The sequence below is a fragment of the Falco biarmicus genome, chromosome 2 (assembly GCF_023638135.1).
Source record: "Falco biarmicus isolate bFalBia1 chromosome 2, bFalBia1.pri, whole genome shotgun sequence".
NCBI classification, from domain to species: Eukaryota; Metazoa; Chordata; class Aves; order Falconiformes; family Falconidae; genus Falco; species Falco biarmicus.
In genome coordinates, this window is record NC_079289.1 from 78,430,680 (window position 1) to 78,457,732 (window position 27,053).

General features: G+C 43.7%; 1 protein-coding gene across 2 annotated transcripts in view; it reads left to right on the forward strand.

The window, feature by feature from the left end:
- Positions 1 to 2,650: 2,650 nt before the first annotated feature.
- IGSF5 (immunoglobulin superfamily member 5) overlaps positions 2,651 to 27,053 on the forward strand; it is a 33,335-nt gene continuing 8,932 nt past the window's right edge. Inside the window, exons 1-8 of one of the 2 annotated variants that reach the window (XM_056328898.1) lie at positions 2,654 to 2,992; positions 5,721 to 5,920; positions 13,803 to 14,123; positions 15,174 to 15,482; positions 20,564 to 20,695; positions 21,211 to 21,235; positions 24,354 to 24,466; positions 26,352 to 26,428. In XM_056328898.1, the coding sequence (XP_056184873.1) occupies positions 5,863 to 5,920; positions 13,803 to 14,123; positions 15,174 to 15,482; positions 20,564 to 20,695; positions 21,211 to 21,235; positions 24,354 to 24,466; positions 26,352 to 26,428 (1,035 nt within the window). In that variant the 5' untranslated portion in view covers positions 2,654 to 2,992; positions 5,721 to 5,862. Of the gene's footprint in view, positions 2,993 to 5,720; positions 5,921 to 13,802; positions 14,124 to 15,173; positions 15,483 to 20,563; positions 20,696 to 21,210; positions 21,236 to 24,353; positions 24,467 to 26,351; positions 26,429 to 27,053 lie in introns of both variants that reach the window. The other variant, XM_056328900.1, reaches the window with a different exon arrangement.

The following is a 27,053-nucleotide window of genomic DNA, read 5'->3' on the forward strand; positions in this document are numbered from 1 at the left end:
AATAAGTAATTAATAAAATATTAATACATGTGTTGGCTGCTGAAGCAGCCACAGGGAAAGAAAAGGACATTTGAATCCAGTTGCTGTGCACCAGATTCACCTGGGAGGATTTCAGCTGATGAAGCCAAGCCAGCGAACGTATGAGTGGAGGTGCCAAGTGCTCTCCTGATCTGATCCGGGGTCAGATCCCGAGCAGGTTGTAAACATGGTGGATGCTCAAGTCCACAACACACCTCGTTGTGGCCTTCAACTTGTCCTCTCTGTGCTGAAGGGATGGGAATGAAATGTCTGTGATGGGGGCCAGCAGAGTGGTGTACGCATCTTTATGTGCGTACACGTTTAAGGATGTGGCTAATCTAGAGACCATGACAGACTGCAGTGTGGTAAAGTGACAGCTGATTACCCTGTGCAGCAGGGTGCACCATAGGTGCAGCAATATGACATCCAAAGAAACCTTTATTAAGTCTGAGGACTGGGCCAACAGAAACATCATGAAATCCAGCATGAAGAAGCATGAAGTCCTGCACATGAGGCACAACAACCTCGAGGTATAGGCTGCAGTGGTACCACCTGAGTGACAGTGAATAGAAATCTTGATGAAGAGAGCTGGGTGAAATGTACACCAGGGTGAATACAAGCCAACAACGCCCTCTCGTTGCAAATATGGTACTAGGGAACATTCGGAGAAGTGTTGCCAGCAAATTCAGAGAAACTGAAATTCTCCTCTAGCAGAAACATCTGGAAATCTGTGTGTGGTTTCGTGCACCTCATTTAAAAAAGGATGTAGAGAAGCCAGAGAGGGTCCGGTGGCAGGACATCAAGTGGACAAGGGTCTAGAGCACACCACTGGCGAGGAGGTGCTGAGGGAGCAAGGCTTTATTCTGGCAGAGAAGAGATTAAGGGGTGATCTAATAGCAACTTAAATCTACCTGAAGAGCAGCTACAAAGATAATAGAGCCGATCTTTTGTCAGTAGTGCCAGATAGTAGTTTTGTATAAGTTTTAAAAGCAGCTATTATCCTTTCCAAAGCATTTTTATGAAGTTATCTTTATTAATTCAAGCTGAAATAATTATTAATTCAAGCTGAAATCCCAGTCAATCCATGTAAACTTTCTGCACTTTTCCTACTTGGGCAACCAGAGATGGGATTTCCTTATTAGATGTCATCACTTTTCTTCCTCTAGCTACATTTGGACATAACTATATAGAAGGTATTTCAAGAATACTGTTACGAAAGCAGGGTTGTTGGTGGGACGAGAGTGAGATTTTAGACTTAAAAAAAAAAAAAAAGATATGTTTGTAAAAGCAAGCAAGCAGAAAGAAAAACTTTTAACTGGTCAAAAAAACTTCCTGCAGATTTCATTGCTTTCTTTTTTTAACAAGTTAGGGCAATATTTTTTCTAATAAAGCAAAGTTTTTGAAATTTAATTTTGGAAACTGATCAAAATGCCCCAAACAGAATGTTTCATTTCCCTTTGCAAAACTGAACCTTTTCATTTTGAGCCAGTGTGGCATTAAGTTCTGCTTGCTAGAACTGTTACTGTGCTTTGTAGGAGATAGAGTCCAGGAAACTTATGTCCCTTCTTTATGATTTAAGCTTCCTGGCAGATGGACTCATCATAAAAACCTCCTGATGTGTCACATCAGTTCAACTCCCTGACCAACGCTGGCCTAATGCAAAGGGTGTAGTTCAGCTCTCAGAGGAAGACGAAGGCTGCAGCCATTGAAAGAGCATCTCTCATGAGGCAACGCGGCAGCTTCGGTGAACACACACAATTGCCAAAGTGGCAGGAAATGGTGTGATGTAACAGAGCAAATGGATACAAAATGTTACAGAATTGAATGAAATGCTTTAACAAACATTTTCTTGATATAGCATAAAAAATTCCTCAAAATAAAAAATGAAGGGAGGTAAGGGACTACAAAAATAGAGGGGGGGGTTTGGAATCTCTTGGTGCCTGTGTATTCCATTAAAAGATGTAAAACCAATTCAGTTTTCTGACCAGCTGTTTATAAAGGGCCCATTTTGCTGAGGCCCTGAGGGCACCAGTGGGGCTGTCCCTCCCTTGGCAGCCCCCCGGGGCTCCCCCACCTGCCCGGGGCTCCCCCACCTGCCCGGGGCCCCGTGTCAGCCCCACAGCCCCACAGGGCCACCAGCCCCTGCCCCACGAATGCCACAGCCTGCCCTGTCCCTGCCTCTGACCTTGTCCCTGCCTCTGACCTTGTCCCCTGGATGGGCCCCTGGCACCGCCCTGTCCCTGTCCCTATCTCCTTCAGCTCCTGACTGGTCCCCCCGGGGCGGTCCCTGGCCCTGGCTCAGCCCCTCACCCTGACAGGGGCTGCGGCCGGACCCCAACGCCCCCGGCTGTGGGTGGCAGCACCCTGCTGGCGCCGGGCCCACCCGTGGGTGCTGTGCTGTGCTGCCTGCACTGCTCTAACAGCGGGGCCAGCTCCCCCGTTGGTGCCAGCCGCGGCCACCTGCGCCGTTACAAACTGGGGAAGCGATCGCGGCTCCTCCCGCCGTGCCGCGGGGCCATCCCGGCCGGGCAGGGGCCGCCCTCTGCCGAGGGACCGGGCGGCAGCGCCCAGCCAGCTTCTTGGGTCGGGACTGCGGGAAGTTTGCTCCCGCCGGCGTGTCACCGGCCGTGCCTCGCTTCCTCCTGCGCGGCCGGTTAAATATTAACACGGCGATAGGCGCCTTGGGGCGGGGGTAAGGCAGCCCTTACCTCACCGCGCCACGGGGACAGTGTCAGGGCTGGCCTGTGCCCCGCGGCCCGGCAGCCGGGTGCTCCCTCCCCGCAGCGCCTCGGGCAGCCGCCCCGCCGCCGGGGGGAGGTTTCCTTGGGGCGAGAAGGCGCGGGCTGGCCGGGGCTCCTCGCTTGAACGCCGCCGGCCTCCTCCTGCGCCTGCCGGGCCGAGGGTGCGAGCAGGGCCCGTCGCCAAAAGGAAAGCAGTGGGAGACACCCTCTCGGCGCCTGGGGAAGAGATCCAGGTAACCCCTCCGGAGCCATTATCCGCAGCAGAAGGAGCTGGCAGCTGAAAGATAATTTAACCCTCTCCCCTGCTGCCGCCTCAGCGGGGAAGCCCACCCCAGGCCGGGTTACCGCTGTCCCCTGCCGTGCTTCCCGGCCTTGGGGCAGGTGTGCGCCTCCTCAGGGGCAGCCCAAAGCACCCGAGGCCTGCGCTGTGCCCGGCCAGGTCCCGCCGCTGCTCCTTTAGGGCGGTGTTATCTATATTAGCCCCTTACCTCCGGCCTGGATGCAGGAGGGAGTAAGCTCAGAGCCTCGCATGGCAGGGCTGGCAATGCACGTTACCCCGCACACCTGCGGGGAAGGTGAAAAGCAGCTCAGGCCAAGCCCCAGGTATTTAATTCATCATCAGCCAAAATATCCTGTTTCATCTGGGGATCGGGTTATATTTCCTGGCCCTTTCAAAGTCCATTTTGAAACTAAATAAAACAAAATGTTATAGATCCCTGCCTCTCTCATCTCGCTTTACGTCACCCCAAACTATTTACTGATTTTGGCCTGAATTTGGATGTAAGATTCGAACAAGTTTATTCTTCTCCATAAAAGTTTGCTCACCTCAGCTAGCATCGGAGCAGCCAGATTTGTAAGTGGAGGCTTGAAGGCTGCTGCCCTGGCCGCCGGGGTCCTCTCCAGGCCTGTAGATCCTGCCTGGGAACTCAGCTTCCTGGAAAAGGGCATGGCCCTGACTTTTGGATTTGTTTCCTGCTGCTTTACTTGGGTGGTTTCACTTAACAGGACAGATAATACGAACTCTTAAAAACTAGTGACTGATTTGTGTATGTGCTAAGAGCTATCACAGTGACAGAGCAAGGAGAAATCCCTCCAAACTGTTCATGGTGACCATCCCACCTCAGCTGCCGGCTGGGCACCCCTCCGCACACGAAACATGGAAGGGAGAAAAAAACTAAAACCCTTCAAAATGCCCTGAGTGAACCCAAGCCAGCCTACAAACTAGCCCCCCTCCCAACACACAGGTGAAGAAATCAGCCCACAGGTTCAGCTTAAAATGTTGATTAGTTGACAAAGCTGTCCCTTAAGTTTGCAAGGCAAACTGAAAGCTTGCAAAATGAGAAAATGTGGAGCAAGCTACCAGCTAAGCCAGACAGGTCGCAATTGCTGCAGTAAACTCAGCAAGACCCCCTGCTGAAAGCACCAAGCAGTGAACAGAGCTCCAATATTGCTTCATGCTGCAGCTGAACATGTTTGGAAAGACAGCAAAGGTGTTTTTAATTGGTTGCAGTGATACAGCAGGCAGGGAAGTTCTGGGTACGGGGCATTCCTCCCACGTGGACATCCTGTGAAAGGCACTGCCACCCACCCCTGTTCCAGCCCTCCACTGCTGTCTTCGCAAAGGTGCTGCTCCAAATTAATATAGGGATTTTGCGCAAAACTGCAAAATTAACTGCTTGCTTAAGCGCAGCAAAACACCTGGGCCAGGGCTTTTGTGTTTTGTGTCTTGGTGTGGTTTTGGTTTTAGCAAAAGCGCAGTTTAAAAAGTATGCTTGTACAGGAGACTCAGGGTTTCTCTGTGGTGATACTAATATTTATGCATTGCACAGAGAGCCACAAAGAACACCCCTGAAATCAAAACCACTTTCCGGACAAGAAATCTGGGCTGGCCACAAAAACCACATCCTCTTGCTTGTGTCCCTTTCATGAAGGCAAGCTTCAGTTTCCCAGCTGAGAAGTTTGTAAACCAAGCAGCACAGTCAAACTCTCTCCCACATATTTTGAGGGGGAAGAGAATAATATCGCACAAATGAATCACAAACAGTGAAAAAGCAGAAAATGCAGAAATAAGGTGGTGGCTCTCATCCAAGCTCTGTATCTTATCTCAGACCATGGTGAAGAGCTGGTGGTGTTTTATTTTGAGGTGTAAGAGGTGCTTTCAGGTTCAGAGAAATAATTCTGGAGACCCTCTTTGCACTAGCAGCCTTTCTGGGTGTTCAGTCTGGGGAGCTGGGAGGAGATTTGGTGTTTCTCATCCTTGCCACAAGGCAGGTGGGAAGGAGATGCCAGGGTGGCAGGAGCCATTTCTCCTGGCTGGGGTGGCTCCTGTGTGGCAAAGGCCTGATGGGACTGCCACAGCAATGATGGTACCAGGCTCTCCCTGGAAATGTATGAGCAAGAATCCTAGTTTTGGAGTAAAGCACAGAGAAAAACATCAGACCAAACTTTTTGGGAGTAGTGGTGCATCGGGATACATTCCCACTTCCTCTCCAGAAGGCTGCCTGGTGCAGGAGGCATTAAGGTGGGGATAACAACCCCTCTGAATGGAGGTCTGTGCCCCTCCAACCTCAGCGCAGTGGCTGGCGCCCTGTGCAGTTGCCCTGCATGACAATAAGTGATGGAGCACAGTGTTCATCAGCCTGCCAGGTTGTCACTGGTGACACGGATGGCGCACTCACAATACACATCCAGTTGCAGCCAGCTTACAGAATTATTTTTCCCAGCTGCTCATGATTAACTTTAATGATGCAGATGGAGCTGCCCTGACATGGTCAATCCTGAAGCAGTTTTGTTGTAATAGCCAGGAGGGACTAAAGGCGTGAGAGATGCAAGGTCCACAGGGGGAGTTTTCTCTGCTGAAGAAAGCTCCTCTACTTCTTTGAAACAGTTGTTTTGAGAAAAGATACTGCTTTCCTTTCAAACCCTCCCTTATTTCACCTTCTCCTCTTGTTGGTAATACAGGTCACATAACGTCACATTTTATCACAGGACGCAAAGCAGCAGCTCAGCGAGTTTTTTGATAAGTTCTGCCCTTCAGCTACTTCTCAAGTATGCAGTGATCGCTGGTGGCTTTCTGCCTTAGGGACCAGGAGAGAATGCTCCAATGGAGAGGTTCCAGAAATTAATTTTACTTCCTCTCATCTTAACTACCTTGCTACCAGGTAGGACACATTCATAACCTGTGAAATGAGCCACTGTGGACAAAGTACGTGAATTAATTTTAAAGTCGTGTAAATGGCAGTTACTGGTGATATCAGACTGAACAGTCAGTCCCAGAGGGGGATTACTCAAACTGTTTGAAATGGTTAAGTTTGCATTTCAAGCCTGAATGATTTAATGGCTTAGAGTGGGCTTCTGTATGCAGGAGCGAGCAGTGGGTGGGATGGGGAAGAGATGGGGAGGCTGCCCTCTCTCACTTGTAGTGAACAGGGGTGTCCAACTTATTTCTCCTTCTCCTTCTGTCCATCTTCCTCCTGTCTGTTTGGGACTGCTGTTGATGGGGCATCTGTAGAGAACTCAGTATCAGCAGCTGATTCCAGAAATATGTGCAAATTGCAGTTTTGCTGGTTTGCCTCCAGTTTACGTTTCACATGCCAGAATTTCAAAGTGAATTCAGATACAAGGTATCTTGGTGGCAAAGCTTTAAAGAAAATGTGAATATAAAGTGACTAGTTTGGTAAGGGAGACAAGGCAGAGGTTTGGGTTTTTTTTTTTTTTTTATTGTTGTTGTTTAGCTGGGGTTTTAACAGGCTCTGAAATGACGGAGCTGCAGTGGATGAAAGGAAAAGTATTGTCATGGCTTAATAATTGGTGAAAGGAAACATAATGCAGGAATAAATGTGGAGTTTTCTGAGCTGAGTGGTATTCCCAGCAGAGTTGCACAGGGATGTACGGTATTCAACAAGCTCTTAAACAACTTAGTGAAGAGGAGTGAAATGGGAGGTGGCAGACTTTGCAGGTGGTGCAGAATTACTTAGGGCAGCCAATTCCAAAAAGAGACTAGGAAGATTTGCCAGAAAATGTCATGATGCCAAGTGAGTAAGTAATAAAGGAGCAGAAAACATTCAATGCAAAACATCACTTAACTGAAGATGTCTCGTGGGGGAATAGAGTTGGTACCTTGAAAAAAAGAGTAAATTGCTGAAAAAGAGAATTTCACTGTTTAGTGTCTTCAGCAAGGGAAACACAATGAAACCTGGAATTGCATAAATTTACAGAAAGCTTGCATCTTGAACACTGGATGTTTTGTTAGCCCCTTCATTTCAAAAAGGATATATTAGGTCTGGGAAAGGTATAAAGTGTGACAGAGGTGATCAAAGATATGAGGAGGCATTCATAAGACTGGAATATTTTTCTTTTTGTGAAAAAGAAGAAAGAGTAAATATTTATTAAAATAATTAATTATATGGGAGTGAATGGTGAAATGGTTATTCATAGTTTCTCATAACAAAAAGAACTAGTGGCAACCAGTAAAACTAGCCGAAAGAAGATTTAAGGTAAACCAAAGAATGTACTTTTCCTCACAGTATGTAATTAAATAGTAAAGCTCATGGTTGCTGGATATGGGGGATACCAAATTATGAATAGGCTGAAAAAAGCTAGAAATAAATGTGGAGGGTAGTTCCATATGTGAAGATGCAAGCATTGGCTCAGGAAGTCCCTAGATCTCTTATTTTTGGACACTGAGAAGTTGTAACAAGGAAGCATCAATTCTTATTTGTCCTGTTTCTTGCACTGCCTTCCTAAGCATCCAGAGCAGAGGACTGCATTGCTTTAGAGGATTTCTATTACTATTCACTGATGTAAAACATGTCTGCAGTGGGTGTTTTATTGCTCCACATGTAAGCTGTACTGGGGTAGCAGATATTGCCCACACTGTGTGGTGCAGCCATGGGAGGACGCCCCAAAGCAAAGAGAAAATGTGTATTGTGAGAGGCAAGTGTTGCTCTTGAAAGAATTATTGCTGCTTTCAGGATGTCATAAGTTGCAAGGGTGGGTGGTGGAGCTAGGCTGCCGAGATGGCTGCATGGCACAGCTGAGTTGAGCATCCTCCTGGGTGGGCACAACATGCCCTTTAGCAGAGAGAACATTGCAGAACGGAGGGTCGACGTGCAGTGCAAGGTCCTAGTCTGCTGTCAGGATATTGGTGGTGGTGCTGTGGTGCTTCCAGCCTGGGGATTCTTGCTACTGGAGACAAGAGTGCAGGAGGAGAATAGTCCAGCAGCAGAGCCAAAAGAGTCTGCCAGGGACAGCTGTCAAACAGTGAAGAAGAGAAGAGATGGGAAGTCACAGCTGAGGGCTGTGGAGAGGTTTGTGTGCAAGTGGGTGGAAATATGTGTTGCTGAGTACCAGTAGATCAGTATTACTTGACAGAAACATCCTATAAGCATTTTAAAAGTCTTGTTAACATAAGCAAACAAGCTAGTCCTCTGCAGGCTTTGACAAGCTCTAACCCATTTTGTTTTTCAAAAAGCTCAGCCGCAAAGCTGTTGTTTTTTGAAACAAACTTGAGATGTGTTGAAGAAAAATCTTAACAAATCCAAAACAATCTATTACAGAGCTGTTGCTGGAACAGGGGGCCAGCGATGAGACAGGGAAGGCAGAAGACAAGGTGGGGTGAGCAAGAAACTAAAGAAAGAGTGAAATAATAGAGAGATTTAAAACAGACTGGAAGGAAAAAAACATAGATGTTCAAACAGAAACAACAGAGAAGCAAGGGAGGAAGACATAGACTAGACACAGAACCTGGAGGATAAAAGGCAGTGCTTATGGAAGGGTGTTATGGGTATAGAGGGGAAGATTATTTTGAAATACGATAATGAGGCTGAAAAAAAAAAGTCTTCATTATGGCAAAAGGATAAGCCCATCCTGTCCTTCACTATGCTGCATCCAAATAGGTCACTTACAAAAGAGGAAAGTCGGAGTCTGCAGAGGAAGGAAGGAAAAGAAGGTAGCCATGTCTCAATGCCCTTGTTGCTGGAATCTTCAGCATGAAAAAGTGGTCTTTTAGAGTTAGTTCAAGCATGGAAGAAAAAACATTGGTGACAGAGGGCAAGAGTGGTTCTTTGGCAAATGATGTTCCCTCAGTGCAGGCATCATCCAGGGAACAAGATGCGTTTTCATCTCTTCAAAACCCACAGTGATGCGACAGTGAATTTGTGTGACAGAGGAGGGAGTACACAGCTCATAAAGGAGTTGCTGTATACTTTGCACACTGTTGGGAAGGACTGAGCAACTGAAATACCATAAATACTTACCAGTTTAAGCAAACTTTCACCACTAGTGGCTGCTTTATAAATATTTAGTGTTGTACCTCAGAGAATGTGTCTTAACTCAGCTTTGTTCTTCAAAAGTCAAGGGGTAATGCAGCATCATGAAGACAGCCTAACATTTCCCTGTTGAAAAGATTATATTTGCCTGGGTGAGATTTCTGTTGATTGTGTGTGGGGAAGCAGATGTTAAACCAGCTGTTAAGAGCTGAACATGTAATTCCTGTAAAGTGCAACGACAATCTAGCCTGAGGCCTTAATCTGTCTGAAAGCAACCATCTGCAAGATATTTTTTAAGCAGTACGTAAATGAAACTGGCACTAAAATTTTCATCTTAGTGCAAGAAGCGAGGTCCAGCAAAAGGACTTACAGCACTGGCTTAAGATACTGGTAAAACTGGCTTTAGATCCCATTTCTGTCATGAATGTCCTCTTTGACCTTACACAAGTTACTTTATCAGTGTTTGTACATGGGTTGGACAATGGAACGCACAGTTGGTTCAGGACCTCATGTGCTATTGCAGGATAAAGAATAAAAGCAAAAATATAGAGGCAAAGTTAAAACCATTGAAAACGTTTTGGCAGCAGGTGGAGAAGGCTTGTGAAGCTCCTGTTTTGGTTGTGCTGGGGCTTTACTGAGATCTAAATGGAGGCAAGATTGAGCTATGTCCTGCTCCTCAGTCCTCCTGCCACCCACAGGATCCCCATCCAAGGCTTATGGACATATTCCCTAGCTCACAAAAGTCAGTGAAGAGCCATCTATTGCTCCAGCAGATATGGTTGATGGAAGAAGATGTAGATTCCATCATACCTATGGACTGTTAAAAAATAATTATATTATATTATATAAATAAAGGAATAACTCATACCTACCTGCCTATACTGTCCTGACTGTCTGAAGAAAACAAAAGCAATATTAACCATGTATTTTTAGAGCTGGTGATCACTGATAATTCATGTTTAGGGATAAATTTCAAGATTATAATGGAACTCACAGCCATGATCTCGTAGCAAATGATTAATTAACAGCTAGAAGTGTAATGAAAGTCACAACATTTATTCAGATCCATGGCTCCTTAGAAAAATAAAGTGTTTGTACAGGCATGGAAATAAATGACAGATGCACAGACATCAGCTTGCTTTCAGAGGAGCTGTGTAGGTAAGTACTGCAGTTCCTGTTTCATGAGCAACTAAATACATTTTTGTGTTAACTCTAAGGAATTTTGTTCATGGCTGTATCTATCACATGGTAGCTGGAATGCACTTCATCAGTGCACATTGATTAGAAAACCCAGAGCTCTGTAAATGATACCATCCACAGAGGTGGCCAATCCCTAACGTTCAGAAAGTGACAAATAGGAAAGAGAGGAAATGGCTTTTAAGCATTTTGTTGGGTTAACTGTTTGTAAAGCAATATATTAAACTATGCACATAGATTCAGTTACTGAGTTTGTCTTCAAGTTGCTTCATGTTTTAAAGCATTTCAGTTTTCCTTTACAAGTCTGAAGAGAACTTTGAATAAATACTGCTGGAAAAAATGAGCCATTTAATTTGAACAGAAATGTTTTACTGTATCTTATCTGGCTCTTTTAACTATCAGTGGAAGTTGAGTTTGCTTTTCATTTAATGTTTATGGCTCACACACAGATATACTTTGGAGAACGAGGTGCATGGTTGAGGTAACATAACCCAGGAAGGTGGAAATTTTTTGTAAAATTTTTTTCTAAACATGAGAGAACTCAGTGTCAATCATACAAAGTACCAGGAAAGCTAGGTTTGTATAATCCTGCAAAACAAAGAATGAAAAGGCTCTTGTCTGTAAGTTCATGTGGTGGGAGGAAAGAGAGGAGCTGTTTATATTAAAGAACAATTCTTGGCACAAACCTGGTTAGATATACACTGCCTAGGATTAAATGTGATCTCGGAATTAGAAAATGATGTTGACATTGGAGCAATGAGATTACAGACCCTATGCCCTGAGTGCGTTCACTGAGGCTCTGGTTGCATTGTCGTAACTGAGATTGGGCTCTGGTTCCATTTATACAACTATCAAATATCTCTTTTGTGTGAAACAATAGAGCATATTCTCAGCTATTGACTGAAAGAAAAATGAATTTTTCAATAATTTATCATGAATCCATTTGTTGTGGTTTAACTGCAGCCAGCAGCTAAGTACCACACAGCTGATGGGGGGGAGAATTGGAAAAACGTATACCCCATGGGTTGAGATAAGAACAATTTAAAAACTGAAGTTAATGATAATAATGATGATGATGATGACGAAAAGGGAGGTAACAAAAAGAGAGAAAGGAATGAAACCCAGGAGAAAAAAAGTGATGCACGATACAATTGCTCACCACCTGCTGACCGATGCCCTGCCAGTCCCTGAGCAGCAATCTGCCCCTCCCAGCCAACACCCTCCAGTTTATACACTGAGCATGACGTTCTGGGGTATGGAATATCCCTTTGGCTAGTTCAGGTCAGCTGTCCTGGCTCTGCTTCCTCCTGCCTTCTTGTGCACCTCCTCACTGGCAGAGCATGGGAGACTGAAAAGCCCTTGCCTTAGAGTAAGCACTACTTAGCAACAACTAAACCATCAGTGTGCTATCAACATTATTTTTACACTAAATCCAAAGCACAGCACTGTACCAGCTACTAGGAAGAAAATCAACTCTATCCCAACTGAAACTAGGACACCATTAATGAATACACTGCCTAAGATGTACAAAACCTGGGTTGACTGAAACCTTTAAAAATCACTTCGTTGATTTGTCCTAAATACTCTTAGCAAGGGACCAATGGCCATTTCAGAGTTTCTCCAGGAAAATAATTGAACAGTTATTCTCAGGCCAAATTTGCAGACACGAGTTTTTAATTAGACTGCTATAGACTGTAGTATCTAATTGCTGTAATTATGCAGACTAGAGGCTGAATCGTTAGGAGTAACACTGGCGGTCCTGGTGCTTCCTCAGCATGAATGTTTCCCATTAAGTGACGAAAAACTCACTGGTGAGGTACATCTCACTGGCAGGTCTGCAGGGAGCTTGTGAAATCTCTATCCTTGGAGATACCCAGAATTTGATTTGATGAGGCCCTGTGCAAATGGCCTAACTGTGGAGTTAGCTCTGCTGGGAGCAGAGGCTTGGACTAGAGAGTTCCTGAGGCCCCTTGCCACCAAAACCTTCCAATGCCTCCATCAAAGAACAACTCCATCACAGTGAGGTGCAGGTGAGAACTAGGGCAAAAGGGAGCAGACCTGAGCTTAGAGGCAGGTGAACAGACGATAGCAGCTGTGGGGGATAAGGAGGAGCTGTGCCTGGTGCATGCAGAGCATGGCAGGCCCGGGGTGAAGCTTGGTGACAGCACGGCTTGCAATGGCAGTCCTTTCCCTTCTCCCCCGCTCCACCTGCAGCCACGAAGGCTCTGGGTAGCAGTGACTTACTGAAGTGACTGGCTTATGTGGGCGTACCATTTTGAGCTCCCCGATACAGGAGAGACATTGGTAAGCTGCTCTTTCAAGTCCCTAAGACACCAACGAAATAATTTGGGATGTTCTTACAGTGTGAAGGTTTGTCCCTCATGAAGACTAGAGTATACTGTGTTCCTTCTTTGAGCAATGCTTTAAGATTTGCCCACCTGCAAAATGGCACCATTTCCCCTGGCTGTTTCAGGGACTGAAGTCACAGCTGCTGCTTTGAAAAAGAGGGTCTCTGCCCTCGTCGTTCCTTCACTTTGTGCTTGATAGAAGCGAGTGCTTCCAACTTCCCACATGCAGGGGATCCACCATCTGCCTGGGCAACTGCTGCACCTTCATTCCACTGAGGGCAATGGGAGGCCCTGGGTTTATTGAGGAAGAAAGGAAAACAAAATGCCTTCATTAGAAAGGAGCTTTCAGTTTTGAAAAATAGTAGCCATAATTCATACCACCTTTTAAGGAAGAAAACCTCATGAATTACAGCAGCTTTGGTTAACAGAAAGCCTGAAAATGTGGGTCAGTATGTATGTGATATATGTATGAGAAATAAGGGAAAAGGCAGATGAATAGGGGATAGAATATAGAAGGATATATGCTGGGATTGCAAAAAATCAGTGGCCATCCAAGGTATGCAGAGGGGACCAGTTTCATATGCCTTTATTTATTTGAAGTCTAGAGAACTCATGTCTTTTCCTATTTAAAAGTGGATCTTTCTTTCAGCAAAATGACAAGTCAGCTTTTTAGTGAATCACTGAAGAGACAGGCGATTTTGGAGTGGGAGAAGTAGGTACAAAAAATCAAATGCATCTTTAAAGAAAACCATTTAGTTGAAGCTAGAGCTGAAAGATTAGATTGTACATCTTAATCTCTGAATTAGTTAAGATCTTTTGAACTATATAAAAACATACTTCTTTTAATGATTGGCTTGGGGATCCATTATAACAATATAGCATTTGACCACTGCTTACTGTTGTGGGTTTAACATTACTTGGTTGTAATTTCAATTCACCATACGTATCTTTAACTACTTACTGACAGGCATTATAGAAAATGAGACAAGAATCTTTTCCTGAAAGTATCAGGTACTGATGACTGTCAGAGGTGAAGTTCAGCTGAATCAGCAGCCTTTCCTGATACGTAGCTAAGTGCTTAATGTCCCAGGGCTCCTAGTAAGTAATACTATTTGAACCTGGGTTCGTGGCTTTTTAGCCTTAAATTGCTGGCAGTAAAAATTAAGTCAAAGGCCTTTGGTGGTGGTGTGTATATTTGTTTACAGACTGTGTTTTATAATTCCTTTCAGGTCTTGGCTTTTGTTACTCTATTATAAATGGCCCCACTAATGCAACAGTCCTTGCTGGTTCAGAAGCCCGATTTAATTGCACTGTGTCAGTAGGATGGGTAATTCTCATTTGGCTGGCCAATGGAAATCCTGTCCTCACTGTCCTCAGTTCTCAAGGAGCTGTTGAAACATCAGACCGCTTCACCTCTCAAAATTATACCAGTAGCAATGGATTTACCTCGGAGCTGATCATCCACAACACCCAGCTGAGTGACTCTGGAAAAATTGAATGCAGTACCCAGCAACCTAGTGAGAGCAGATTTGCATTTCTTTCTGTTCAAGGTGCGTATAGACACCAATAGAAAGCTATTTTATTATACTGCACTTAAAGGAATCCTCTGATGAATTGCTCAAATTATCCCTGTGAAGGACTACATGCTGTCATTTACCATCTTCTGCCTCCTGTCATCTTTGTCTTAATTTTACTGTCAAAGCAGATTTTAGAATCACTAGAATCACATGCAGAGGGCCATTAACAAAGGTTGTAACTGCCCTTGTTTTCTCCTGTTACATCTCTTATTCTTTATTGGATTTCATCAAAATGCCTGAAGGCTGTATCAGGCCCACCAGCAGCCAGTCAAAAATTATCTTTTGTCTAGAAACAGTATGGATTACCCCTAAGTACATCTTTGTACATGAACCATCTGCTGCCTTTAGGGCAGATCTCACTTCTGCTTTCTGACTCAGGAATCAGTCTGTATCCAGCTTATTTGGGTTTGATTTAATGGCATGTAGAAGCAAAGCCCTTGAGACACAAGGCGATACTCTTCATATGATTGCTGCTGCAAGCTACCATTTCCAAGGAACAAAAAGTTCCTGCATATCAAGCCCATGTATATGAGTTCTCTTCCCCCACTCTGAACATCAGGAGTGACAGGGTGAAGCCAGTACAGCAAGATCTAGCCACCAGACACTATCCATTTGTCAAAGCGGTGCTTCATGCAGTAACATCTCATCATCTACCCATAAGCCTTTCCTGATAAAACCCAAGCATACTTAAAACTTAGAAAGAAACACTGTTATTTCATTATGTTGTCCTTCAGCTGGAAATACATCAGGATGGCTAAAGAACATAATTTCCTGCTTTTTATTGGAAAGGTACTGGAAGCTGAAACTTGTGCTTTAGATATTTTGGACAACACGTCCATGAAGTTGCAATATCTGCACGTTTATATCATGCATAAGGTATATCTGTGTTAATAATGATTGGTTTTGACTTCATATCTTGAGGCACAGCTATTTCTGGGTAGCGAGATAAGATTTAAAACTATCAGCAGGAAAGCAATACAGCCAAATATTCTGAAGGAACAAAACATCTTTTCCCTCCTACAGTTAATGGATCTTTATTCATCAAAAATAGCACCTTAACAATAAAAGAGAATGAAACAGTTGAAATTGTTTGTGAAGCCTTAGGATGGGCTCCAGCTCCAGACATTACCTGGATGACAAATGACTCTTTCATTGATAAGTCGAGGTATGTTACCCAGCAAAGTCAAGGATCTAATGGCCTCCACAATGCCCTGAGCATCCTAACTTTGACTCCGATGGACACTGAGATTTTGACTTGTTTAGCTGACATAGAAGCACTCCCTAACCCTCAGAATGCAACAGTAACTGTTATTTTTGTCAACTCTACTATAGGTAAGTGAATGTTTGTTGTACTTTGCCTATACTGTAGTGCCTATTATCAGAACTGTGCTTTTTGTTTCATTTTGCTTTGCTTTATTTTGAAAAAAGTAGTCAGTTTGCAAATAAAATGCAATGGCATGTGCAAAGGTGATAGAATTAAGACCCGGTACCACAACCTGATACAGAGGTAGGGTTAAATTCATATTTTTGAGAGGACTGGTACAAGTCTAATGAACCACAAAGTCCAATTTAGGACTGAACAAGACAAACAAAGCAGTACATCTGCCACTGACTCCTACTATAGATTCACTGCTAAGAAAACCAGCCTTTGCTCCTTGACCAAGTAAACATCTAATGAATTTAGATCTTAAATATCCTTGACTAGGCCATGCTTGCCTTATTAACATAATTTGTTAGACCTCGCTTACTCATTTCCTCAAAGCCAAACCCTCAGGTGAAATTGTTCTGCATAATATGCAATACCAGCTTTACCACTGACTTGGGAAAAACCCTGGATTTTACTCCCAGTTTCCACACATAATACAGAATAGATTTGGCACTAGCACTTTAGGTGCAATTAGGAAGTTCTCCATATGAGCAGTGACCAGATGTGATAGAGTTGTAGTATGGTGGTAACGTCCCCAGGGCTGGACAGAGCACCTAATTGCAGATGATAGCATTTATATGTAGGAACTTCTGTATTGTATACCTATCACCAATCTGCTACGAGAAAGTCTTTGTATGTGGTGTGTTCACCCATTACAGAACAAGAGAAGCTGCATATTCATGGACCTTATCCCAAAGTCTACTTTGATCAAATAGCCATTGGGCCTGCTTTTTTCTCTTCATTGCATGTTCTCTCACATCTTCGAAGAAGGTAAAACATGTCCTGCAACAAACATACGTGGAATTCTTCGGATCGTGCATTTTGTTGCTTTTTCTTGCTTTTAAGGAAAGTCAGGGTCACTCCAAACATGGATGTTGGGCAAATCTCTCAAGAACAGTTAGCAAGACTTTGATAACCCTAAATATTTTCAGTAAGGTTGTCAGCATTTACATAATTTAACACATTCACAGTACTAGGAGGTTCATCAGGAAAAGGGTGATTTTTATCAGGTCTGTGCTGCCAGTGTGGAACAAAGCAAGTGAGACTATCACTACAGATCTGCCTCACAATCTAACAAAATCCTATGAAAAATATTTTTCTTTTCCAAACCCTAACACAATAAGAGCAAGTAAGAAAAAGTATCTCCCTGTGCGTTAGCAGTGTTTAATGCAGACGAGGGAGACAATACCAAACCTTCCTTAAGAGCATTTCTCTTTTGGGACTAGCCAAGTGTCTCAACTACCAGGTAGAGGAGTCTCAAGGCAAACTAAACTTGAAGCGCTAATTTGCATGTCAGGGAGCTGAGGTTACTGGGTATAGGTACGCTGCCTCCCATGGTGACATAGTCCACCCTACAGTGACTTCCCCTTTATTAGCCTTATCCTGTGGTATGGGAAATGCATAGATTATATGGAGTTTTTTGCAGTGGGTCTATGCACCCATATCTGTCTTCTGTATAGAGCAGGGCCTCAAATCTACCTTTCTTTCTATGATGTGGTGAGCATCATGAACTTCTATAGTCAAAGTGACAGCTTCTCTTGATGAACGGGTTTTTCTTCTGTAATGGGTGAATGCAGCACATACAAAGGCATTCTTATAGTGGATTGATGAGGGGTTTGGTATAGAAGTTTCGACACATAAACAACTGAGGAGGCTGAGTAACTATGCCTTTTATTTTAAGTATGAGTCACTATTAGCAAGTCTTTTTCAGAAGTAATTGCTTTGTAATGTAATTGAAAAAAGTAATTTCACCATTCTTAATGTGACTTTTTTCTAGTCACATTGATCCTAATTACTGACTAAGCAAAATAGAACTATCCTGAGGAAATTAATAAATTCCCCTACCTGCTCATTTGTGAAGTACTGAGGCATCCACCCTCAGTTTCCATAGTTACTCATTGTAAATCAGAAAAGGAGAAAAACAAATGTCATGAAGTACAATTATCAGTGTATAATTAGAGATTGTATAGGACCATTATTCATTTCTCTTTGGAAAAATAATTGTACAGCAGCAGACACTCAAAATTTGTCAGGATATGAAAATATGAAGTCGTTAAAATATTAGAATAAAATAAAGACATGGAATTTTTGACAGGGGAAGATACATAATGTGTATATATCACACTTGAAATCTTAGAGCTTGTTTGACTTTTCATATATAGAGTCAGCCTTAGCTAGCTGTTGTCAGGAAATAATACAACTAGCTTCAGACATTTAACGAGTCCTTCCCAAAACTACTGTAATATCAATTTCAGCCTTCACTTAAAAGCTTGAGCAATCAAATTCCTCCATCTTCCTCACAAACAAGACCTGTCCATTCACAAGAAGTACAAGCAAAACTCTGAGCTCTCTTCAGCCAGCCGTCTCCTGGTCAATGAATGTCCTACCTTCCTGCATCTCTAGAGCAGTCTAATCTCAGACTTTCCATACAAGGTGATGCATTTTTATGTCTGACACTCCTCCTCCAGAGTTACCTCAGTCACAGTGGTGTTTGGCTGAGCCCCAGATTTGGAAACTCCTAGGGAGTTTTCCTAGCAGATGCATTCGCAGAGCTCTTATTGGGAAATGGGGTCCATGGCAGAGTGCCTTAGCTGGTCCCAAGCTCTCTTTGGATTCAGTGCTGACTTCACATGGCCTTTGACCTGCAGAAGATGAAGATAGGGAATGTGCCATGAGCCTGATCTTCCTTTGCTTTTTACATTAGTCAGAAAGCTCCAAAGTATCCAAGAAGTGATGTGCAGCTTTCTCCAGTCTCTCATTTCTCCTTGGTCACCAGCATGTGCCATGGAAAATCCCCTTTTCTGCAGATACTCAGCCCAAGTAAATTTTTGGGCAGCTTTGGGAGGAGCCATAGGTCTGGAGAGCAGCAAAGGATGGGCCCTGTGGAACGGGGAAGGGGCTTTGTCCATACTAAGCACCTCATATGTAACTTGGTGGGGATTTACTAAGGGATCTAAACAGGGTTTAATGCCCTCATGCCTTAGTTCCCCTCTCTTGCACCCTACCTCCACGTTGAGCTGGCAGCTCCTGCATTTATATCTGCTGGTCACAGCTCACATTTCTTTCTGGATCCTCCAAAGTGGAGGAGAAACCACAATGCTGGAGGGCTGGGAGTGTTTGTCATCTATCCTGCCCTTCTCGCTTCAGCGCCCATAGATCCTCCTTTGGCATGTTACCTGAACCTGACAGGGAGTGAGATTCCTTGGTGTGGCAGCCAACCTGGGCCAGTGCAGGTGTGTTTAGCTCCTCCCTGCACACTAAGGTTAAGATTTCCCCTATAGCTAAATAGCTGTCTTTTATATTTCAGGCATCTTGAAATCTCTGTAGCGTACTTTATGGAACAAAATATGATAAAATATAGATATTTGTTGCAGTACTTCTAGGTAAAAATATTATGAACAAGTTCATCATCAATTGTAATCACAACTGATTACAGCCTATAGAATTAACTACTAGTTTGCAGGTTACTGAGTGCTTGTTTTCTCTAACAGTCAGAAGAAATTCAAGACATGCTGACTGAGCATTAGGATTAGAGAAGACTGGAACAAATTGCTTAATCATAATGACCTGAGCTTTGGAGAATGCAGACTCCTAACAGAAGTTCAAGCTTTGTAGGAGGCTCTGTTCTTGTATCTTTGTAGTCTGAAACCTCCAAACCCCAAACATCTGGCCAGGGAAATTTGTAGCTAGAAAGGATTTTATTCCCTGCCATAGGTAAACCAGCAGATACTCTGGTTCACACCTCAGGACACTAGTCCTGACACCATGCAACTACCAATCACCTACATTGCTGTGGTACCTTTTCCAGAGGCTGTCAGCTAAATGTGGCCATGCAGTCGTTAACTGGGACCTCTAATGAGGAAAGGACAATCATAAACCCAGTGCAACAGAATGGGTTTTGTCAGGTTTGAATGTGTCTCACACCTGTATTGGAAGCTTGTTTCTAAACAACTGTCAATGTTATTTTGGGGCTCCTTTTCAAAGGATATCTGAATTAGAGGTGCTCCTGAAATGTTTGGTTAAAACCAAACCATAGGGCAGGATGATGTGACAGTCAGAACCAACACATTGTGCATCTAGCTATGCAAGAAATATGAGGTATTTTTAAAATTCTGTGCACATAGGGGCTCTGTAGGAAAACTGTTTGGTCATGGAAACTAATTTCAGTGAGACACTGAGTTATCTTTAAATCACCTCACTTAACTCCGTGGATTACAACAAAGACAAAGGAATAAGTTCATGTGAGAATGCCAGTAGAGAAAATGGGTTAGTAGCTGCATATTCCCAAATGGTGCTGCTCTCTACAGGTTTTGTTCTTCACTGCTCTTTAAGTGGATAACAGATGCCCTATCAAGTAAGTCCCAAAATCAAACACCCGCTGAAATTAGTGAGAGAAATCCCAAGTTGGAATTCGTTAGAAAATCACATCTGCAGGCTAGAGAGCTCTATCTGTACTAGTCACCTAAGACTATGGCTGTGGTCTGTGGGGAGAAATGGGTGCTTATTGAGAGCTGTTCATCATATTGAAAGGGACACACACACACACATTTGGCCAGATGAATTGTAACCCAAAGTATCTATTTTCTCTCCACTGACAAAAGCAAGCTAGGTAAGATGCTTAATATCTGCAGTACAGACATCTAAATTGGATCTTAACCTCTCTCCTCAACCCCAAATGTCTCCAAAGGGTGCTAGGAGGTCCAGCATATCTACAAAATATAGGTTGGAAGACTGCAACCCTATGCTTTTCAGAAGAGAAGTAGCAGTGGGAAAAGTTAAAATTGCAATAAAGAATTTGCATACGGAAACACTTTAAATACTTGAGCACCATTGATAAAGTGGATAAAATCATAAAAAATTAGTCCATCATTTGGAAAACACAGACTCCTTGTTAAATAATCAACAAGCATGTAATAGCTTCTCACAGAAAAGGTAAATATTCTGAAAAGGCTCTGATAGTACAATATTTCTTGATTTAATTTAACAGAAAATTATTACAGTGAAGACAGCAGAAGCACGTGGGTTATTGTACTTGCAGTTGTGCTTTCACTTGTTGGTATTATTCTTCTGATCATTATTATTGCTGTTGTTGTACGTTGCTGCTGCCTAAAGAAGAAAGGTAAGTGAACCTTCACAATTTGTCTATACGTTAAAAAAGTACCTTCAATTAGATATAAATCTCCTAGTTGTGTCAGCTCTGGTGCTGTGCAAAGACCTGTAAGCAGAAGTGTGAGCAGACAGATCCTGCTCTTAACCATGACCTGGTTAAGATGCTCCTTACTTTGACCTTGCTGTTCTCTTATAAATTGGTTCCAGAGGAATCAGTGTCAGACATTCTCCTTAACTACACGGAAGTGGTGTTTTTTAGGAGTATGTTCACTTTCAATGACGTTTAATTTGTATGCCGAGGTTCTTTGTTGAAACATACGTTCAGTGCTGTATGCCTAATTTCCAGTTTCTGTGTAAGGCGTTCTACAGGGACGTTGCACAATTTTGTGAACAGGGAGGAGGGATGCCCCTGTGGTAGCTGGAACACGGTGCATGCTCAGAGAGGAGCTCTACAGTAGGTCACATTTTAGTTTCCTGAGTTTTAAACACTTTTTTTTTTCTTTTTTTTCCCTCCTTCTTTCTTAGGATCAACATATCAAAATGAAATAAGGTAAGCCGGATGAGGTGGGAGAATTTTTCCTTTTAACCAAACTCTTTCAGGTTGCTGTGGGATGGTGAGAGGGGTGTGCCAGCTTCCATGCCCCACTACCCAGCACTCCCAGGACACTCTGTGACCAGGCCAGTTTCTGTGTGTGCAGCAGGGGAAGGGACTGACCTTAAAGGCGAAAAAGCGAGGGCCGCCACTTGCAGCAGGTTAACTCTGTTCCCACAATAAACTAGGTGAAAAGAAGCAAAATCTGCAAACGCCCCCTCTCTGATTTAGCAAGCACAGAAATTACAAACTGAAAATGCACTCCTACTGAAGCTGATGGGCAAAGCAGAGCCTTAAAAGCTGGCTGTGCCCCGGGGAAGGCCGGGGAGGAGCCCTGCCCGCAGCAGGCTGGCTTCCCGCACCGGGCTGGCTGCCCGCGCTGCCCTCACTGTCCGCACCGGGCTGGCTGCCCACACTGCCCGCACCGGGCTGGCTGCCTGCGCTGCCCGCACCTGGCTGGCTGCCTGCTGCCATCCTCGCCGCTGCCACAGGAGGGCGCTGCGAGCCCGGCAGCGGGGCCGGGAGCCTCGCCGCTGGCTGCCTGGGATAGATCGGCAGGCAAGGGACACCGGCTGCCCGGCTCTTTCAAGGTTCGGTAGCGTTCGACTGATAAAAACTTAATAAAACTGTCCCAGCGATGGGCGTCGGCACTTACGTGATTATCAGACGTGGCTGAGTACACAGCTGTTGGTACATTATCGCGTTGAGTTGGAAAACCTTAGAAATCAGCTGGCAGTTATCAGCACTGAGAATAGGATATTCATCGGTGCCGGTGCGACGGTGACAGCAACGTCAGTGGGGTTATTTGGAGTTATTTTTGCTAAGCTTCTAGGGAGCATTGTAAATTCATACTCTGCCTACGCTTGTGGGGCTTTTAACTCCCGCTCTCTTAATGAGCTTACAAAACGTTACACCAGGCTGCCTCGCGCTTCAGTAATACCATTAACGGCCTCTTGTGGGGAAATTTTGTGAAGGTCTGCTGACAGGCTACCATTTATAGAGCACTTTATTGATATGAAACAAAATATGGAAATTAGGTAAACACTATTTTCTCCTGAGGAAATGATGCTAATTATGCCATGCCATACCAGTTAACTTCCACATGATTTCTTAGTTTGTGATGCTAAATTGATTATTTTACCAAGTGCAGGTATATAAATAGGGCAGGACTAAATCAGCAGGGAATGGGTTGTCAAAAGCAGCTACAACTTGCGTATTGGGTTTGCTATGAAAAAAGTCCTACAAAGCCTTTTTGCTTGCATTCTGACTTGGTTCTGCCAAAAGCTTCCTTCAAGGGTCAACCCTGCTAAGGCAAGATCAATTGTACCTGCAGGGAAGCATCTGTCCAGCAGCGGGGACTGGTACAGCCAGGTCTGTGTCCTTCTCAGGGCCTTGCCTTGCTGATGTGGGTCTGCACAGTGCTTTCTTTCAGACAACATGAACAGCTCCAGAACAGGGCATAACGTTACTTTCCCTCTATGTCTTAGGATATCGTCTTGGCAAATACAGTTCAATCTTCATGACAGAATGTGTGGGTTTAGATCTCAGTGCAGTAAAGTTCCTATTTTCCCATTAACTTCAAACATGAGTTGTTGTACTGAGTTCATAAATGTTGCTTACACTTTGAAAGCTGAGCAAACACTTAAGCAAATACTTAAGCACTGGGCTGAGTCCAGGCTCTATGGCTCAGCTTGGACTTAGAAATGCAGTGTTGACAGTTCTGCAAAGTTTTAGCATGTGTAAGCAATGACACTGCAATTGCAGGAATTATTTACAATCACGTACAGATTGTGTAGGTTCAGTGTTGGTTTTTTTTTTTTCCTAGGGGGGAATCTACCTGCAGTAAAAAAAAAATAAAATATGATTGTCCAGATTTTGGGAGCTGCATTGTAGTAGTAGTGAAGAAGTGGTGAGACCAAAGATATATTGGTTTACTTCCCACATTTGTTTTTAACTTGGTTGGCTATCTTTCTGTACCTCCCACACTTTTCTGTAACTGCTTTCAATTTGGCTATTACACCGAGTTTGTTCAGATCTAAGGATCAGATAAAATAGACAGTACAGTATCATATAACATGTGGAGGTGGTATTCCTAAACAATTTCTCTTGTCTTCTGGCAACCACGACAGATTTCTTAGTGGTTTCTAATGTTTATCTCCTAAACCAGCCGCATAGCTGACTTGTCATATTTACATGTGCATCAGTAGTGCTCATCTGAAGCTCTATGGGCCTGCAAAGTAATTCCTAGTAAATATAAAAAAGCAAATGCAGCAGTTTCCACAAATATTGCTATCGGATAATATTTCCTCCTTCTCCAATATATCTCTGGGCTGTCATAGTCCTGCCAGCAATTTGTGCTTGCCACACCAGGAATCTAGGCAAAGATGGACCTGAGACTATCCCGAGAGGAGTCCATGGTAGGAACAGATGAATAGTAGCATGTCTTCTGGCATAAGAACTTTGAGTAAAAAGGCACCCTTTTCTTACTGTGTAGCTATGCAGCTCACTGTTTTGCAAATTCAGATGTGTAACTTTAACGAAGGAAGTCATGTCAACTTCAATGTGGCTACACTCACTTGTGAAGTAAATTTCAAAGTGAAAGATTAACTTTGGAGTGTACACATGAATCACTTGGGAGCTAACTGTGGTGATGTGAGATAACATGCTTTGATTTTGCGACTGGGAGGGCTCAAATCACAAAAATGATGGGCTGTCATATAAGTGAGCTCGCTGGCATTCCATTATTGGGCCACTAAATGCCCTGTAATTAAGAATTGGAGATCAAAATTAATTTCCTACAAAACCTATGATCTGGAACACATTCTTCACTCTTTGAAGATTGCGCATGCTATTTTTCTGCTTCCTGATAATGCAGCTAATGGAAACTTTCTAAACAGAATTTCACAGGTAATACTTCTATGGGACAAGATTTGTACTAGCTAATTGCTTGGAAGGGCCAGATATGCTTTGCACCGATTTTTTCAGAAGTGAGACATATTCTTTTTACTCTGTAGCCTACTACGCAAGAGTTCTTTTACCATAATGAAGTTATAATGATAGGACTTTTTGTTTCTAGAAAAGTTTCAGCTGAGAAGAAAAAAAATGGTGATTCGGAAAACAGGCAAAGGCATGGTAGCGAAAATCAGGGATACATTCCAGAGGAACGGTGGAACACAGAACAAAGCCCAAGTAAGTGTAAGCTGGTGAATCACATATTGTCAAACTGCTTCTCAACATAGGCCCTTTGGGCAACATGTCAAGCAATTACATTACAAGATTTCATAACACTTTGTGAAGGACTTGTGCTTGGTCTGAACCTCTTCAGAACACTGGATTTTCTGGAGTCTGGTCCTTCAGAAGTATTGAGAAAACATCAGAGTTCTTTGCAGTTGAATTTAGTTTTAGCCCTTGGTTTGTTTTTTTAAATGCCTTTGTTCTTCCAAATATCTTCTGAGGCCGGAGGTGGGAGTACTGGATTCCCTTATGATAGTCACCTTAGGCAATATTTTGCAGTTGGTCTGTAAAAACAAAAAAAATCCACCACCACCAAAAAAGAGCACAGAAAAGGAAAAAAGAAAGTAGAAAAAAAAGAAAAAGGCAGTTAGTGAACTATGATTTTACTGGTAAATGACTAAGACATTATAAATTCTAGTCTTTAAGCACAAAGACTCTTCAAAAGCAAATGTAAATTTCCACCAAATCGTTACCAACCACATTATTATCAAAACGTTTAATCAAACACTTAATGACATAAAATTATTGTGCAGTCTATAATCCAGGCATACATCCTTTTCTCTCTAACAAATAAATTGTGAAGAAATAAGTGCAGTGGAAAGATTTCAAGAGTATATGGTGTTGTAAAATGAAGTTATTAAAAAAAAAAAAGGGAAAACTAAGTAAACCTGGACAAAGTCCTTTCATATTTGTTAGTGTGCTGCGTTGACCTTGGTTGGCCACAGAGTGCTCACTAAGTCATTCTACCACTCCCCCTTCTCAACAGGACGGAGGAAGAAGACAAGATGGAAAAGCTCATGGGTCAAGACAGGGAGGGGAGATCACTCACCAATTACTGTCACTGGCAAAGCAGACTCCACTTGTGGAAGATTAATTTAATCTATTGCCAATTAATAACAGAGTAGGACAGTGATAAAAGCACTTCTCCCACCTCCACTTCATCCAAGGCTCTTCTTAGCTCATCTACCTCCTCCCTACAAGTAGCGCAGGGGGATGGGGAATGGTTGTGGTGGTCAGTCCATAATACCTTCTCTATGGCACTTGTTCCTCCTCACTCTTCCCCTGCTCCAGTGTGAGTTCTTCCTACAGGAAGCAGTCCTTCATGAACTCCTCCAGCATGGGGCCTTCCTGCTCCAGTGTGGGTCCTTTCCATGGTACAGGCCTTCAGGAAAGGAGTGCTTCAGTGTAGGCCCCCACGGGGTCACAGTTCGTGCCAGAAAACCTGCTTCTGCATGAGCTCCTCTCCATGGGGGCAGAGGTCCTTCCAGGAGCCACAGGCTACAGGTTCCCTCAGGGCACATCCACCTGCTGTGACATGGGGTCCTCCATGGACTGCAGGTGTATATCTGCTCCACCGTGATCCTCCATGGGCTGCAGGGTGACCTGTTTCACCATATTCTTCTCCGCAGGCTACAGGGTAATCTCTTCTCTGGCACCTTGACCATGTCCTCATCTTCCTTCTTCACTGACCTTGGTGGCTGCAGGATCAGTCCTTTTTCTCAGCTCTTGTTGCACAGTGTTGTTTACCCTTTGTTAAATACGTTATCACAGGCGTGCTATCAGTGTTGCTGATGGGCTCAGCTCTGCCAGCAGCAGGACTGTCTTGGAGCCACCTGGAACTGGCTCTGTCTGACATGGGGGAAGCTCCTGGTGTCTTCTCACTCACAGAAATCACCCCTGCAAGTTCCCCCAACTACAAAACCCCAAACTATTTAACCCAACAAGTTAGCTAGAGTTTGGCTCACAATATTAAAGGCTATTTATCTCTGTTGCTGAATGGCTTATGGTTCATGCTGTGATGGACACTGAATAACAGTAATCTTGTCTATTCTTGTTACAGGAATTACTTCTCTTCCCCCAATGTCTTCAAAGTTCACTGTCCCTACTGCAGATTTACATACCAGTTCTGTACCAAAGGTAATTGCAATGCTGATATCTTGACCTTTTTTTTTTTTTTTAGTTCACACAGTCTGTATCGTGCTATATTCAAACAGATTTTGGGTGGAGGTAGACATTTATAAGTCAATTACAGCTGTAATTGGGTAAGTGGAATGTCCCGTCAGCATTCCTGAAAGTTTGATTTACAAGGGTAAGTGCCCCGGGTGTTAGCCTTGGATTTAGATTAATTTTGGGGAGGGAGATGAGAAGGAAACAACCACCTCTGGATATTTGGAAGAAAAGTCTAATAAAGCTATTGTCACACCTGTTCCCCTCAGCACCCTGCTACATCTTCCTCCCCACCTCCCAGGCTAAAGTTACGAAGTCAGAGACTTCCCCTCATAGAATCTTAGAATATCTCAGGTTGTAAGGGACCCATAAAGATCACCAAGTCCAATTCCTTGCTCCTCATGGGACTACCTAAAACTAAACCATGTGACTAAGAGCGTTGTCTGGATGCTCCTTGAACTCTGACAGGTGTTCAGTGTCTACCCTTTCCTTGCCATTGCTTTTCATATCTTTCCTCCTCCAAATGTCAGCTAGGCCTTTCTGCTGGCCAGCATGATGGGTAGCCCTCGCTGGGACAGACTTCCCATAAGTAAAG